We start from the raw sequence: 17,786 nt of genomic DNA, 5'->3' as shown, positions 1-17,786 counted from the left end.
TGGACTAAGCTTGTTGGATCGATTGGGTGTATGACAAGGACGAATCGATTTGATTTTGGTGAAGATCTGAATATGGTTTCGGATACGAGGTTTATTTAATTTTTAAGTGATTCTTCACCATTGAGGGATCGGGTGAAAAGCGATATATAGCATGATATTTAAAAAAGTTATGGATGACTTATGACTAAACTAGGTGGATGAGTTGGTTAGGTGACAAGAACAAGCCGATTAGATTTTGGTTCAGGTCCGAATCCAGATCCGGCCTTTCATTGGGATACAAAACAAACTGTTCAGCCTGGTGGAGGTATACGCTCTATGGAGTGCCGTTCTAGTTATGACTTGTAATACTGGCTTCCACCAGGCAGCGCTATAAGATACACATTTGGACAGAATAATTTGAGTCCTTCCCCCACCCTGAACTTCCCCTGGGCTATGATTTTTTTTTTTAACTGCCAAAAACCTTCCTGTGCACACCCTGAGTACAACCAGCAGTTTTCAACCCATTCCATCCAGTGGTGTAGAAATGCATAGAACTCAAACAAACAAAAAACAAAAAAACAAGAAAGATATTGTGTATAGCACAATACTTGAAAATCCAAATAAAAACTAGTCGTCAAGGAAACAGCAATTTAGAAATTTAGAAAATTTGACCTATCAAGTGTTTTACATGATTTATTGATATGCAAAACAAATGTGGCTGATACATTTTTGAATTGTGGCCTAATAGGTGTTTTACATGTTTCAGATGGCCTTGACCATTCACTGACTTTGACCAAAGTTTATACACATACTACACATATATACAAATAAACTGTGTAATTTTCAATTCGATATCTTGAGAAAATTTTTGAGATAAGGCAATAATAAAATCACAAAAAGTCTCATTTGATTATAATGCGGTGAAATTGATGTCATGGAAATCGTTGACATGTCAAAACAGCTAAATCGATTGTTTGGATTTTTGGTGTGATCAAATATGCAAATCCTGTTCAAATTTCAATGAAATTTTACAATTTTTTAATTCAACGTTGAGATCCAAATTTTGACCACGAGTACACCTGCTCACTACGGGAGCGGCAGGACGGGTCATTCCTCTTTGGGGTATATAGATTACAGTAGATCAAGAACATTGGGTGTGTGTTCATTAACCAAGTTTCATGTGGAGAGATCGCCAAGTGGTTTAAGCATTTGAGCAAGCACTCCATTCAAAAACATTAAGGAATGGCTGGCTTGGCAAGTGCTTGCTAGCTGCTTGGTAAATGGGCACACCCGGGCTTCCTCCCTTTCAGTTTCGTGTTAAACAGCAGGAGCGAGTTTCAAAAGTTCGCTACGAAAAACGCCACATCAGCAGCAGGAAGGGTAATGGTATTTACCCAACCCTTGTGGGGTATATAGAGTACAGTATATCTTCGCTCAGTTCTGTAAGTAAAACTTAGCTCATGGATGTCGGGATTCCTCCAAATTTATTTAGTGTTATGAACAGCATTAGCGACTGTTTAAAAAGCTAATCATACGTGTTTGTGGTTTGTAATATTTTTTACTTCGGTGGAGGCCATTGGGCCGTTGCTCCCATAAAAACACCATGATAAGCTATTTATCAACATTGACTCGACGTTTGTTCAAGGAGGAAAAACCCGTGGGGAGGTGGGATATTATTGGTATTAATATTGTTTTGTAATAACATTAATATTATGCTATTATCGTTAGTTTTGTTAATGGAAGCGGCCTTGGAAAACGCCACGATAAAGCTAACTTAACATGGATATACACCTCAACACGCAACCCCATTGACCGCAATGGTGGGGAAAACCCACACGGGGGGAGAAAACGCCCTTGGGGAGGGGGGCAAATGAATGCGCTGCAACCTTCATTGTGTAACCCTTAGTCATCTTGTCAAGTTTGGTTGAGTTTGGATAAGTAACGACGGAATGTATCACGGTCAAAAAATCATCAGACAGACAGAGATGCAAAATTGAGTATTTCAGTTTGATGACCACTTGAGAAAATGGCTGACTGGAAGTGGTCGACCAACCACTGGTTTTAAAGCACAGACTTCCAGCTTTAGACTAGCTCTGCCAGTTGGTTAAGTTTCATGAAGATCGGTCTAGAATTGCAACCTGTAGACGACTGACAGAAGACAGACAGACAAACATACCCAGGAAACGAATATACATACTAGTTTCGCAAGTAACGAATAAACAAACTTCTCAAATTATATATCATGATTACTAGTGCTCAAATGGATTTTTCTGCAATAAACAAATGTAAAGATAAAAAGAAGGTGTTTGACCGGAAAGGGTAAACAGTGAAGCTTACCTTTTTGCCTTTCATCCCTTTATATCCAACAGATCCCTATGTAATGTGGAGACATATTTTGATTTACAATAAACACATAACCCAGCATAAGCAGCAAAACAAGACAAAAAACCTTCAGCTGCTGTTTTCTAATCCACCAAGTGATACAATGCTTGTTTTTCCATACAGTGCATTCAGAAAGTATTCAGACCCCTTCACTTTTTTCACATTTTGTTATGTTGCAGCCTTATGCTGAAATCGTTTAAATTCATTTTTTCCCTCATCAATCTACACTCAACACCCCATAATGACAAAGTGAAAACAGGATTTTACAAAGTTTTGCAAATTTATTAAAAAGAAAAAACTGAAATATCACATTGACATAAGTATTCAGACCCTTTGCTATGACACTTGAAATTTAGCTCAGGTGCCTCCCATTTCTCTTGATCATCTTTGAGATGTTTCTGCACCTTGAATGGAGTGCACCTGTGGTAAATTCAATTGATTGGACATGATTTGGAAAGGCACACACCTGTCTACATAAGGTCTCATAGCTGACAATGCATATCAGAGCAAAAACCAAGCCATGAGGTCGAAGGAACTGCCTGCACAGCTCAGAGACAGGATTGTGTCGAGGCACAGATCTGGGGAAGCCTACAAAAAAAAATTATGCTGCATTGAAGGTTCCCAAGAGCACGGTGGCCTCGATTATTCTTAAATGGAAGAAGTTTGGAACAACCAGGACTCTTCCTAGAGCTGGCTGCCCGGCCAAACTGAGCAATCGGGGGAGAAGGGCCTTGGTAAGAGAGGTGACCAAGAACCCGATGGTCACTCTGGCTGAGCTCCAGAGATCCTGTGTGGAGATGGGAGAAACTTCCAGAAGGGCAACCATCACTGCAACACTCAACCGATCTGGGCTTTATGGCAGGGTGGCCAGACGGAAGCCTCTCCTCAGTGAAAGACACATGAAAGCCCGCTTGGAGTTTCCAAAAAAGCACCTAAAGGACTCTCAGACTGTGAGAAACAAGATTCTGTGGTCTGATGAAACCAGGATTGAACTGTTTGGCCTCAATTCTAAGCGTCATGTCTGGAGTAAACCAGGCACCGCTCATCACCTGCCCAATACCATCGCAACTGTGAAGCATGGTGGTGGCAGCATCATGCTGTGGGGGTGTTTTTCAGCAGCAGGGACTGGGGGACTGGTCAGGGGTGAGGGAACAATGAACAGAGCAAAGTACAGAGATATCCTTAATGAAAACCTGAAACAAGAGCGCTCAGGACCTCAGACTGCGCCAAAGGTTCACCTTCCAACAGGACAATGACCCACCCAAAGCACACAGCCAAGACAACGCAGGAGTGGCTTAGGGACAACTCTGTGAAGGTCATTGAGTGGCCCAGCCAGAGCCCTGACTTGAACCCAATCAAACATCTCTGGAGAGACCTAAAAATGGCTGTCCACCAACGATCCCCATCCAACTTGACAGAGCTTGAGCGGATCTGCAGAGAAGAATGGCAGAAAATCCCCAAATCCAGGTGTGCAAAGCTTGTCGCGTCATACCCAAGAAGACTCGAGGCTGTAATCGCTGCCAAAGGTGCTTCAACTAAGTACTGAGTTAAAGGTCTGAATACTTATGTCAATGTGATATTTCAGTTTTTTCTTTTTAATAAATTTGCAAAACTTTCTAAAATCCTGTTTTCTCTTTGTCATTTTGGGGTATTGAGTGTAGATTGATGAGGGAAAAAATGAATTGAAACGATTTCAGCTTAAGGCTGCAACATAACAAAATGTGAAAAAAGTGAAGGGGTCTGAATACTTTCTGAATGCACTGTAAATACAAAAGGTTGGTATAATACCTTCATTCATTTTCACTTATACATTCAATCACTTTCTGAATCTGACTTGATTAATATAATTCATGTTTTTGTATTACGCACCACTTCTCCTTCTTGGCCCCGTATACCAGGTGGTCCGTGTGTTCCCTTGAACAATGACATAAAGCAGCAACATTATGAAAATTTACGAATCCATCCAAGACCGCATACAATAGCTTCAGAGCATCTTTTCTGCTGAAGCAGTTTCCGTTACTGTAAACTATCCTTAGACAGGTTGTGACTGGCACAAAGGTGCTACAGGTTAGGACGATAATTTTAAATCAGGTCACAGTTTTTAAATTGTGCCAACATACAATGCTCTACTCTTTTTTTAAATGTAAGTTGGGATCTTTAACATCCACCAGTGAATGTGAGCCACCAGCAAGGGATAGCTGATAGGACACCTGGCTTAATGTTCATCTGCAGGATGGTGTACTCATTTATGCAACACCTTACCTGCAAAACATCAGGATGACAGTTTTTTTTAAAGTCAGGTCAGGAATCAAAACCAGACTGAACAGTTCAAAGGTACACAACCTCAAAACTATCTTGTCAGTCCACTATGATCAAATAAAGTTAAATTCTCAACCCAATGATTAATCAAATCCATAATCAAAGTATTTAAAGGACCCTCCCCCCACCCCCCACCAGCCCTTAGAAATCCTCCAATTTGTAGAAGTTTGATTGAAATTATGACTCAAGGTGGTTTTGCAGGTCCCCAAAAATATTTTCAGGAAACTGAATTCCTCAAAAATGTTATCAAATATTGCAAATGTTACCAAATACCAAAATGTTACCAAATATTACAACAGAAAAATCAAGGCAAGAATTTTTTTTTGCATCGGACAACCTTATGTTCATGAATCTGAAAAGTAATCAGTCAAATATTTTGCTAAATACCACAAGCACAAGGCTGAAAGTATACTTTGGAATAAAACTTCTGGTTTTAGACACAAACTCTAAAACAAACATAGGATTTTGGCTCTACACTGTAACATCATCAGACTGCCTGAGCTGAATAGTATTGTCTACAGCTTATTCGACATTCCCCATAATTTGAGGAATTTTAGGGGTCTGTCACGAGGTTTTTCTTTTCCTCAACCAGTTGCACTGTGCCTGTGTTATCAATCAGGAACACTATATAAAGTTGTGCATCTGTCACAAAACTCAAGGTTCTTTGATCGGTTTATTTCCAAATAGTTGAGTAGTTAAATGCAGACTGGTTCTTTCATTTTTATTTTCTACAAAAATTTTCACCTTTAACATCCAAACAATCTTTCACAAGATGACATCACAGTGTCACAGTGGAGCATTGTATGATAACTAAAGTGAGCCAAATGATGACATCATGCAGATGACATGCAAATAAAAACATTTGAGATTGTGTTGTAAGCAAAGATGAAAGAGAAGTTGGAAATATATTTTGGCTTAACTTGGCTTTATCAAGAAAAATTTTTATAGCTTCATATATTTAATGATTCTTTTTTTTTTTTTACATCACAATGAAACCGCTGCAATGACACAGACAATGGAAAACAATGGGAGGCAGAAAAGGACCATGTTTGTTGCCATACCTTTGTGTTGAGAGGAAAAATTACTATGATGCAAATAATAAGAAACACATTGGAAACAACTAAAATATGCCATAAATGGATGTCATGTGTGTGTGTGTGTGTGTGTGTGGTGTGTGTGTGTGTGTGTGTGGTGTGTGTGTGTGTGTGTGTGGTGTGTGTGTGTGTGTGTGTGTGTGTGTGTGTGTGTGTGTGTGTGTGTGTGTGTGAGGCATGTTTTTTGTGGAGTTCAACTGGAGCTTTCTGATGTGGAATGGGATACACCAAAATGATCGTTATGATCTCCTGAGTTTAATGGGCAAATTAACTACAAATAATCCAGAACAATTCCCATGTTTCTAAAGGAACGCCATGTTAAGGTGTATAGAGTAGTTCAATAGGTGCTTCCTCGGCATGGCATTCTAATTACAAAATGAATAACAAAAATAATAATAACATTGTAAAAAAGCATTTATTAATTAATACAGGAGCTTCTCGATGTGGAATGTAATACATCAAAATTATCATCATGATCTCCTGAGTTGATAAATTATTAACGACAAATAATCCGGAAGAATTCCCATGTTTCTAAACGCACGCCATGTTAACGTGGATAGAGTAGTTTAATAAGTCCTTCCATGGCGTGGCATTCTAATTACAAAATAAATAACAAAAACAATGATAACATTGTAACACAGCATATATTAATTAATCTATCTATAATTCCAGTAATCTCTGTTTGTACGTTTGTACGTTTGTACGTTTGTACGTTTGTTTGTCTGTGACCGCTGTTTCTCGACAACCACGGGTCCGATATACTTTTAACTTGCCAGGTATATTGCTGGGGACCCGAGGATGTGCCTTTTCAAGGTTTCATATTAATCGGACAAGTACTTACCGAGCTATGTCCAAAAAACGATTCAACCAATCAGCGAGCAGCGAGTTATCGCGTGTGCCGAACGTGCCGAACACACGCTGCCTCGGACGGCACATTTGAGAGCGTATTCATTTATTTCACGTTTGCAAACTATGTTGGCGCTATGTTGGCGTTAAACTATGTTTTAAAACTAATAAAAACGAATTTGCGATTCATTCGCTTTCCTGCGCGTTTGTGCACGCGATGGCGATTTCTTTACCAAACTCCGGAAGCCGTTCGCTTTGGACCAAACCATTTCATGTAAATAGAGGGGGGGGATATAATTTTAGATATAGATATAGTACGGGCAATGCCCTAGTACTAATAATATTAACAACAATAATAATATTATTAGTAGTATCATTTGGCACTAATAATAACGAACATATAATCCCCCTCCACCCTCCCCTGCCCTGGCCCAAGCACATCTGGGCTTGGTGAAAGGCAAGCTAAAGCTCAAGCACTACAGCAGGCAGGTATGCTACAATGCCACGAAGACAAATGACAATTTGGTCCGATGGACCAATGGGCCCACTACTACTCGTGTACACAAATGCTAGTGTTGTAACATAAATTTTCATACTTATCCAATACTTTGAGGATCCAAATCTCACCCGGATGCCAGGATTTCCATCAGATCCAGTTTGTCCCACCATTCCATCCATTGATCGGCCCTACAAGTGTGGAAGGCAAAACAAAACCATTAATTAGTAGGGGAGCCAGAGTGAGCTATCGTGCAAAATAACGGTTGGAGGTGGGGATGGATGCTATACTTTCTTTGAATAGATTTTCTGGTAGATATATTCATTCCGCATAGATTCTAGGTTGTGTGCTCTGCGAAAACTCTTGCGAACTGAAATTATGGCCATAACTTTGAATTTTTGCATGCAACAATTTTGGTCAAAAAATTAGGGGTAGGGGAAATACATTTGGGATTTAGATAGGGTCAGCTTTGATGAAAACACACATGTTAGGCATCAGTAGAAAGGTATTGGCCCAGGCTACAATTTGGTAGTAAAATTATTTTGATTACATCACCGATGACGTCATCAGAGGTCAAAAGGTCACCGATTTGGAAGGGAAGTGAAAATTAAGGTATCTCGTCAATAGATTGCCCCATTTCAGACATACCAATAAAGTTAGAATAACAAATATACTCTTTATATAAGAAGACATATAGGCAAAGTTTTTAATATCATTAAAGTTTACAAAAGATGCGTATTTGTTATGTAAACCCATTTCAACGGAACGGTAATTTTTGGAAAAATCACCAAAATTGGGAAATTCTTGAGAAATACAGATAGCATTCATTATTTTCACTTTATGGTGTAGCAGCATAGATTCTATCTTGATCTAGCTTCATAATGCATTCAATAACAATTTTATATCAGATATTAACACTTTGGGTAGTAAAATTATTTTGATTATATCATCGAAGACGTCACCAGAGCTCAAAAGGTCATTGATCGAAAAGGGAAGTGAAAATCTGTTTTTATGTTATTCATATATCGAATAATGTGTCATTCATTTTTATTTCAGGCTTGTTGCTACACCCATCTTGGAACATCTATAGGGGACTCATCGATTCAAGTTGGTCAGAAAAGAAAGACTCCTAATGGGACAAATGTGAAAATCTAGGTACCTCTTCAATAAGATGTCTTATATCACATAAACCATGAGAACTAAAATAACAAACATATTACTGAAGAAAGTGAACTCACGAACAAAGTTTTTGATAGCGAGATATTCATCAAAAGTAATATAGTCATTATGTTGACCCCTTGTGTTGTTCAAGCCAAATTTGTGGAAATTGCTAGAAAAAGATGTATCCTGCATAATTTTACATTATAATGTTTTTAGTTATTTTACTCATCGGTACTCATGATGTGTTATTCATGTTACAGGTTTGTTGCCACAACAATTATGGAACCTCTGGGGGACTCATCGATTTAAGTTGGTCAGAAAAGGAAGACTCCTCATGAGACAGATTACGACTTCTGTCTAATCTGCCAGAAGATATCATCTCCCCTTCAGAAAATCACAAGTAGAGGTTATGCATCATTATTGCAAGCTGTAACGCAACGGGGTGATAGTGTCGCATTCCGTCTCATAGACGATGCCAAAAATAAGGACTCATTCTTGCACAGAAATCCCAAGGTTCACGCTGACTGCCGCAGTGCATATGTCAACAAGAAAACCGTAGAACAGAAAAGGGTGAAGTTGCAAGCAGAGATCGATTCAAGTGAAGCACCTGTTGGCTTATCAACTCACTCAAAGATTGTTTCAAAATTCGATTTAAAAACATGTTTTGTTTGTGGTAAAGAGAGAGACAGAAAAGGTGATAGAAAACTTCGTCTTGTTGCCACTGAGGATCGACAGCAATCGATATGGAACAAAGCGAAATAACTACATGACGAAACAATGTTGCATTTATTGCAGGGAAGTGGTGATGATATGATTGCTAGTGATTTCAGGTATCATAAACTGTGCTTAGAGAACTTCTTAACGAAACGTGTTATAGCAAAAAATACTGATAAGGGGTTAACGTCATACGAAGAAGGGTTTCTATGGGTAATTTCTAAGATTGAACCGAAATTGTTCAACGATGGTTGTGTTTATTCAGTTTCTTGTTTGCATGATATGCTAAGAAGTTGGTTACTTGATAATAATGTTGAAAATGCAATGTCAGTTGGTAGTGATATGCGGCTCTTGTCTAGGCAGTTTCAAAACCATTATGGCGACAGGGTAATTATTGTTCCACAGGTTGGAGCTTCCAATCTTTTATGCTCCTCTGAGCTAAATTTGGCAAAAGTACTTGCAGAAGTTAAAAAGGTAAAGAGTCAGTTAAAAGATTTTGATTACATTGAGCTTGGCACTGAAAATGAAAAAGTTACCACAGAGTCTGAACAGGTAGGTGTAGGTCAATACTGTGTGTCTATGATAGAATCATTCCATACCGCGAAAGCTATTCGTAGTCAAGTGAAATATATCAGTATTAAGGATAAGATGCAATCAAGTATGTCATCAGAACAAATGAATGTTCAACAAACTAACATGGCCATCTCTTATGAGTCTGCTGAGAAATGTGTCCCAACTGATCTTTACAACCACATTGCATGGATGATAACAGGAGCAGATGAAGAAATAGGGTCTGAAGGGTGTGTTGTACTAGAAAAGAAACAGCATGAAAATGTTCTTAACCTAACTCAGGATATATGTGCTGCCATTTCCAATGTAAAAACTCCGAAACATGTAGGTACTGCTATACATATAATAAAACAGACACGGAGCAAAGACAGTTACATTACTAAATAGATTTGGCAACTGTATTAGTTATACGGATGCCCAGAGATATATAGCAACTATGGTGGCTGAAACCGATGACCAGGAAGAGAGGCGAGGCTATTTCATCCCTCATAATATTGCCAAAAGTGTTTTTACCCAATTTGCTATTGACAACCTAGATTTCAGAGAAAATACTGTTGATGGAACTACAACTCATGGAACCACTCACATAATTTATCAATATCCTAACAATTCTTCCCAACATGTTAAATCAGGCATCCCACTGCAGAAATCTCGCACAGTGTCAGTAAAAGAACCAGAACCTTCACAACCACGGTCAAGCGGGATCACTCTTACTGATCGACAGAGAAGCCGCTCTCTTTGTAGCGTTAAACTAATTCCAGATAACAGGAACCGATTTGAAGAAATACAGAACCATTATATCTTGTTCAGGCTATGTCAGACTGGCTCTACTAACTTACTGGATATTACACATGAAATGCAGCCAGTGTCCTGGAAGGAATTCAACGAAACTTTCACCAAAACTGTGCAGAAAGCCTCTGAGATTGGCTATGGCCCATTCTTTCCTATGTCCCCAACAAGCCCAGATGTGGTCCAAGAGTCTGTCGATTACTGCATGTCTGTTGCAAAAGATCTAGGCCAATAATTTTGTGTTTTGACTTGTGACCAGGCAATTTATGAGATTGTTTTAGCATTGCAGAAAAAACGTCCAGAGAAATATCAAAACCTTATCATACGAATGGGTGGCTTCCACATCGTCATGAATTTCCTTGGAGCCATCGGTTATTTGATGAAATGCACTGGTCTTGAAGACCTTTTTGTCGAATCAGGTGTGTGTTTACCAGGGACCTCCAAACAGATTATGGATGGGAAAGACTACTACCAGATGCTTCGGGCACACACCTTGGCTGAGAATGCGATCTACGCTCTTCTATGGGAAGCTTTCGAGGACTGGATCTTGGCTGAGTCATGCGAAACTGATGATATGTCCTTACTTTCAGTTCAAGTCAACAGGGTATGTGAATTAATAAACAACAGCAAAAACAATTATGATATTGAACATCTTCATTCAACATGTGAAGACGCACATGAGAGTATAATGGCTGTTAAGAGCAAGCTGGACGAATTTATAAAGACATGTCAATCTCCAACGAGCCAACTTTGGTTGATGTATATCGATTTAATTAGCATCCTGAAGAAGTACATCCACGCGGAGAGGTCTGGCAACTGGGACCTTCATTTAGCATCTACCGAAGAGATGCTGCCGTATATAGTGGCTGCTGGACATACCAAATATGTATCATGTCTTCCACATTACTTGGATGCTATGAAAACACTACCGCCTACAGTTGAGGCCGAGTTTAGGAACGGTAACGTTGTTGTCAGGCAGAAGGAAGGAAAGCTAAACGGAGTATGGACAGATATGGCCCTGGAGCAGACGTATAATAAGGACGTGAAAACGAAGCTCTTCACAGGCATATCACAGCAGCCAGCTGCAATTCACAAGTACCTGAAGGCACTCCCGGGCATGACATCAATATCAGAACAAGTTAAGATGATGGCGAATCTGAAGAACGATAGCTTGTCTGGAGGAGAAGAGAGGTTGAAGAAAGAAAAGGAAACGGTCACCAAAATTAAACATCTAGTCAAAGAGAAGATGATCAATCCCTTCAGATATAATACTACAGACCTCACAAACATTTCAACAGGCCAATTAGCTTCATGCAACGAGCTAGTGGAGGCAAAAGAGAGGGGACTGAAAGCTCTCAACGTAGCACAAAATGCCAATAGCCACAAAGTGGAGCCTATACGCCTGAAAACATTCATTGAAAAAGGAAAAAAACAAACAACACCCGCACAGAAGACTAAACAACTACAAATGCAAGAAAGTGCAGTGATAAGAAGTCTGTGCTTTGCACAAAATCTAAATGACTCGGGAAAAATGGAAGCTTTTTCACATGAATGGGCAAACTACCCTAGCTCACTGTTTGACCCAGATGAAGGACACCCATCCGGATACGGGATGAGAAAAGGCAACAAGGCAGATTATGTTATGGCTTTGAAGAGTACAATGGGCTCTCACTTGGAAGAGATGGATGAACTGCCTCCTTCCAAAGAAAAGACAGCCATGGTAGTTGATATGATGGCATTTATTCAACGTTGTCAAGGTATGGGATGCACCGATTTTGATCAACTACAGCAAAAGTACCTTCACAAGATTCTCAGTATGAAACCAGTAGGTTGTGATGTGATTCATGTCATTGGTGACAAATATGACATCAATCCATCAAGTAGCCTGAAATATGAGGAAAGATACCACAGGCGAAAAGGTACACAGAATCTCAAGACCTTTTGTCCCCACTCTGCTCTGTCTGTACCACAGTGGAAAAACTTCATTTCTAAAATGGAGAACAAGGAGAAGCTACTGAACTTCCTTCAAGAGTCTTGGTCAAAGAACACCCAACATATCCCAGATCAGTGTCAAGTCATCATTGGAGGATTTTCACCTGGACCAGCCATCCAGTTAACAAAAAATACAGCCTCTGAATTGTCCGATTTAACTTGTCAACCCCATGAGGAGGCCGACACACGGATATTTGCGCATATTTCCCACTGCGTGCGAGAAGATAAATGCAACAGAGTGGTGATTGTAGCCAATGATACAGATGTCATAATCATGGCCATCTACCATGTATCACACATGCCTGAATTAGATGAACTGTGGATATGTAAAACTACCTCATCATGCTCCAGTCCAATCGAGAGAACCAAAGTACTCCTGCCATGCCACAGAATAGCAGATTATCTTTCCTCTTCCTACACAGCAGTAGACATAACAGCAGTACTCTTGGCTGCATATATAATAACAGGATGTGACACTGTCAGCTACCCTTATTTCGTTGGAAAAAAACGCGCACTCAAAATTGCTTTGGACTGTGCTCCCACTCTTGGGCCCCTAGCAGAATATGCCAACATTGGGGACACCTTAGATATCACAACAGATGTTGTCATTTCAGCCAAGAAGTTCTTTTTTGCACTGTATGGAAAAAAGATTTCTCTGGGAATTTAAATCAACTCCGTTGCCACCTCTTCATGACAAGGAGAGCGGATATTCGTTCTCTGCCAGCAACAGAGGATGCATTCCATCTCCACCTACTGCGAACCGTACACCAGCTAGCCATTTGCAAACGAGCATCCCAGTCTCAACCAACCCTACGAGATCCAATCAAATTTGGAAGGAAAGTAGAAAATGGCATCCTAATTGCAAACAGAATGACAAAGCCCCCAAAACCCAAATTAGTAAACACTTCCTGCAAATGCCAGAAAGGTAGATGCAAACGGCATTGCCCTTGCAGGGAGGCAACTGTTAAATGTACCATTGCTTGCTTGTGTTGTGGTGATCCACAAAAGTGTGATCTATCATCAGATAGTGAATACTGAATTCATGAAACTACAAATAGCTTTTGGTATGATTAAAACTAGAGAAGTTACTTTAGTCTAGACTTCCTTGCTACCCAGTGCCTAGAATTACAAATCCAGATCGTACTTATACGTTAATTGCCACCTTCTGAAGATCGCGTAAAAATGTCTCTTTGGGGTTAACATTACGACTATTTTACTGAATGATGATTGTCTTGCTATCAATAATGTTTATGAGTTTACATTCTTAGTAATATTTTAGTTATCTAATGGAAGAGGTGCCCAGCTAGATATTCACTTCCAGGGACATTTACGATCGATGACCTTTTGAGCTCTTATGACGTCATCGATGATGTAATCAAAATAATTGTACTACTAAGGTATAGTTCAGTGTTATTTCTGATTTAAAATAGTTATTGAGTACATTATGAAGCTGGATAAAGTTAGAATATATGCTGTTACACCATAAAATGAGAAGAAATGAAGGATAAATGTGTTTCTAAGAATTTCCCGATTTTGGTCATTTTTCAACATTTTCCCTTGCTGTTGTAAGGGGTTTACATAACAACAATGTATCATCTATAAACTTTAATGATATTAAAAACTTTGCCTATAAGTCTTCTTATATAAAGAGTATCTTTGTTATTCTACACTTTATTGGTATGTATGAAATGGGGCAGTCTATTGACACGATGCCTTAATTTTCACTTCCCTTCCAAATCGGTGACCTTTTGACCTCTGAGGACGTCATCGGTGATGTAATCAAAATCATTTTACTACCAAATTGTAGCCTGGGCCAATACCTTTCTAATGATGCCTAACATGTGTGTTTTCGTCAAAGCTGACCCTATATAAATCCCAAATGTATTTCCCCTACCCCTAATTTTTTGACCAAAATTGTTGCATGCAAAAATTCAAAAGTTATGGCCATAATTTCAGTTCGCAAGAGTTTTCGCAGAGCACACAACCTAGAATCTATGCGGAATGAATATATCTACCAAAAAATACAGTCAAACAAAGTATAGCATCCATCCCCACCTCCATCGGGATTTTAGGGCCTTGGCTCCCCTACTAAATGTGACTTTACCTCTGAACATCATCCCGGGCCATGACCATTGTGTGTTAGAAAGTGTGATATACTTGCCTTGTTTCCCATGGTTCCTGGAACTCCTGCTGGGCCCTGCATGAATGGCAATGGTCAAGTAAGGATGCTGATCAAAGTAATATATAACAAGAATATAAAAAAAGTCAATGGATGGCAAAGGTCTTATTTAGCTCTAAATACTGTGGGACAGATTTTATTAGCCATTGTACTGTTGTATTGATGGACGTTATAAAAAATAAAGTAACGTTAATGAAGATTATCATAAAACAAGCAAAACCTTCTTACCTTCACTGTTTTGCTATTTGACAAAAATATGAATGACTGACAATTATTTACAACACAATGCTAATTACCCTCACCAGAGGAGAGGGTATTGCATTTGAGTCCGGACTCAAATGACGGACTCAAATGCAATACCCTCTCCTTTGGTGAGGGTAATTAGCATTGTGTTGTAAATAATTGTCAGTCATTCATATTTTTGTCAAATTGTCTGTTTCATATTTCTGTTTGTTTGTTTTTCCACACAGAATAAATATGATTTTCTCTGCAACCGTTGGTCTGATTGACAGGAAATTTTCACCATAGGTGCAACTCCACCTGTAGAATTTTAAAAATGATAATTATGACATCATCATTCACGTGGTACGGGTGCCATCATGGAAAAAACGAAAAAATTTCCACCTCTATATCTCCGAAAGCACTGCATAGAAAAAATTGAGACATGGCTCATTGTAAAGAACTCTCCATGGGGAATAAGATATGTTAATGATGATGTCATAGGTGCCTCCATTATGACATCATAATTCGACAAGTACAAAACTTCATCCGATCAATATGAAATTTCTTGAGCGTCATTTAGGGATAAATTGTGGAGAAAAAAATAATATGATGACGCCACCAGTCACGTGGTTTGGCCGCCATCTTGGGAAAACCAAAAACCTTTGCACCACTATATCTCTGAAAGCACTGTACAGAAAAAATTCAGACATGGCTCATTATAAAGAACTCTCCATGGGGAATAACATCTGTTAATGATGATGTCATAGGTGCCTCCATTATGATGTCCTAATTCTACAAGTACAAAACTTCATCCAATCGAGATGAAATTTGGTGAGCATTATCTAGAGATAAATTGGTGGAGAAAAAAAAACCGATGACGTCATCTGTCATGTGGTTCGGCTGCCATATTTGTTTTAACACAAAAGCCTGAAAAACACTAAAAACATGTCCTGGCGAGAGTCTGCAATCTCCGATTGCTTTTTCTTGTTGGTCATGCTATCTAGCACACGGACTCAACTTGTTTGAGTACTCAACAACTTTTATATTTTGTTTTAAAAATATTTTCATATCAATTAAAAATTCTTCCTCAATCTGACTGCATCTGTTGAACATTGAGAAAGATGCATTCAAGATACATTGAGCCATTGCTTATGATATATTTATGTCAGTTCCATGTGCCTGAGATTGATATATCCAAAACTTTCTCTAAGCCCACACACCTCTGACCACGGTTACCATGACATTTTGAAGATGGATTGGTTGTCGAAAAATTCCAACAACATTTGACTAAGCTTCTTGCCAAAAGTTATGACTGATAGCAAAGTGTGCTGAAAGATGTGGGGGCAAGCTCAGCCGCTGAAATACCAACCCGCATGTCGTATAGTTCAGCACAATTTACTTTCATAAGAAACGCTTCAAATCCCATAGTATAGCTTTAGGAATAGAATTACGGCCCCGTTTATCCTCCCAATATTTTTAATTCATCCACTTTGCATAATCCCCAAAAACATTGTTTAGACATGATTATCGGCAACTCTCTTCCCCGTCACAAAAAATGTTTCATTGTTATTTTTCATGCGGGCACGGCAGACCTTTGTAAATATTTGATTGGTAGTTCTAAAACACAATGGATCTACAAATTCACCAACATTACTTTAGCTGTTCGGATATAATATATTTAAATCAATTTATTTGGTTAGGGAAATTTTGAGTGTCCTTTACAGAGGTAGCATTTCAGTACATATTTCAAAATTGGCCAATCCAAACCACCAAACAGAATCAAAGTAAATTTTCTATCAGCACGATTAGGCTAAATGAAGTGCTCATTGCAAATGAAGCAAGCACAACTGAAAGAGCTACAATACTTGAGGTTTTAAAGTGAAACAAAAGTCTAATTTCCAAAAACGAGAATAAACAGATCTGATAATAATTAATGCATTTTCACTTTGCAATTTTATGTTTCGAAATACAATATTTAGGCAGCAAATGCAACTTCAGTGAATTTCCCACTAATTTCTGTATAGTGTCTATAGTATTATATGTCTAGTGTCTATTTAGTTGTTTATTTAGTTTTTTTAATTTCGTTTTAGTATTTTAGTGTTATAGTATCTAGTTCTAGTGTCTAGTGTATTATTATATATCTAGTGTCTATTTCTCTGTAGTGTGTTATTACTATTAGTCCCCTACCGGTGTACACCGGAGGGGACTATAGGTTTGCACTCCGTCCCTCCGTCTGTCAGTCTGTCAGTCTGTCAGTCCGTCACGCAAAGAACAGTTTTCCGGACCTTTTTTTCTAAACGCTTAATGCTAATGATTTCAAACTTGGTACATGGTTTCCTCATGATAAGTTACAGATCAAGTTCGAACTTCACGACGTTTCGATCATTTTTGACAAAGTTATGGCACTTTGAACTTTGGTAATTTCCCCAACAGTTTTCCGGACGACAGACTGCCAGTAGGGGACATGTATTGTAGCGCAATACTCAGAATGCTTGTTTTACATATGATTGGCTAAAATACACAAGTGCCATCAGATGTGTTTCCTTGCAAATTGCAGACAAGATATGCAATAAAAAGGAACTAGGAGAAAAAGACGTAAAATGTCATAGCCCCCATGGTTTTAGTAATTTTGCTGTTTGGAGTTAAAGGCCACCAGTCGGCCATATTTGATCAGATCGCAAAATAAAGTGAGGTGCACATGTATGCTACCATGTCCTGTGTTTGTACCAAGTTTGAACAAAATCGGACCATGCATGTCTGATAATTTTTTGGGGACACGTTTAAGTAACAAAATGGCCACCAGTCTGCCATCTTGGATCTGATCTCCAAAAAAAAGACGTGCATATTTAAGCTACCATTCCTTATCTTTGCGCCACGTTTGAACACCATCGGTAAATGCATGTCAGAGAAATAGTTGAGGATGTGTTCAACATCGGGTTTTTTACAACTAAAATGGCCACAAGTTGACCATCTTTGATCACATCGTGTAACAAAACTAGATGGCATTCATAGAATACTTACCCCGCACAGTCAACTTGGTGCA

At 38.9% G+C, this 17,786-nt stretch overlaps 1 protein-coding gene across 1 annotated transcript in view; it reads right to left on the bottom strand.

Annotated features, from left to right (window-relative positions):
- LOC137425150 (uncharacterized) overlaps positions 1–17,786 on the bottom strand; it is a 510,298-nt gene that overhangs the window by 85,848 nt on the left and 406,664 nt on the right. Inside the window, exons 89-92 of the mRNA XM_078776351.1 lie at positions 14,504–14,539; positions 7,248–7,307; positions 4,231–4,275; positions 2,317–2,352 (exon numbers count right to left, since the gene is read on the bottom strand). Coding sequence (XP_078632477.1) covers positions 2,317–2,352; positions 4,231–4,275; positions 7,248–7,307; positions 14,504–14,539 — 177 coding nt within the window. The remainder of the gene's footprint in view (positions 1–2,316; positions 2,353–4,230; positions 4,276–7,247; positions 7,308–14,503; positions 14,540–17,786) is intronic.

The sequence above is a fragment of the Myxine glutinosa genome, chromosome 4 (genome assembly GCF_964187855.1).
Source record: "Myxine glutinosa chromosome 4, kmMyxGlut1.1, whole genome shotgun sequence".
NCBI lineage: Eukaryota > Metazoa > Chordata > Myxini > Myxiniformes > Myxinidae > Myxine > Myxine glutinosa.
This window is presented reverse-complemented; position numbering and strand designations above follow the sequence as displayed.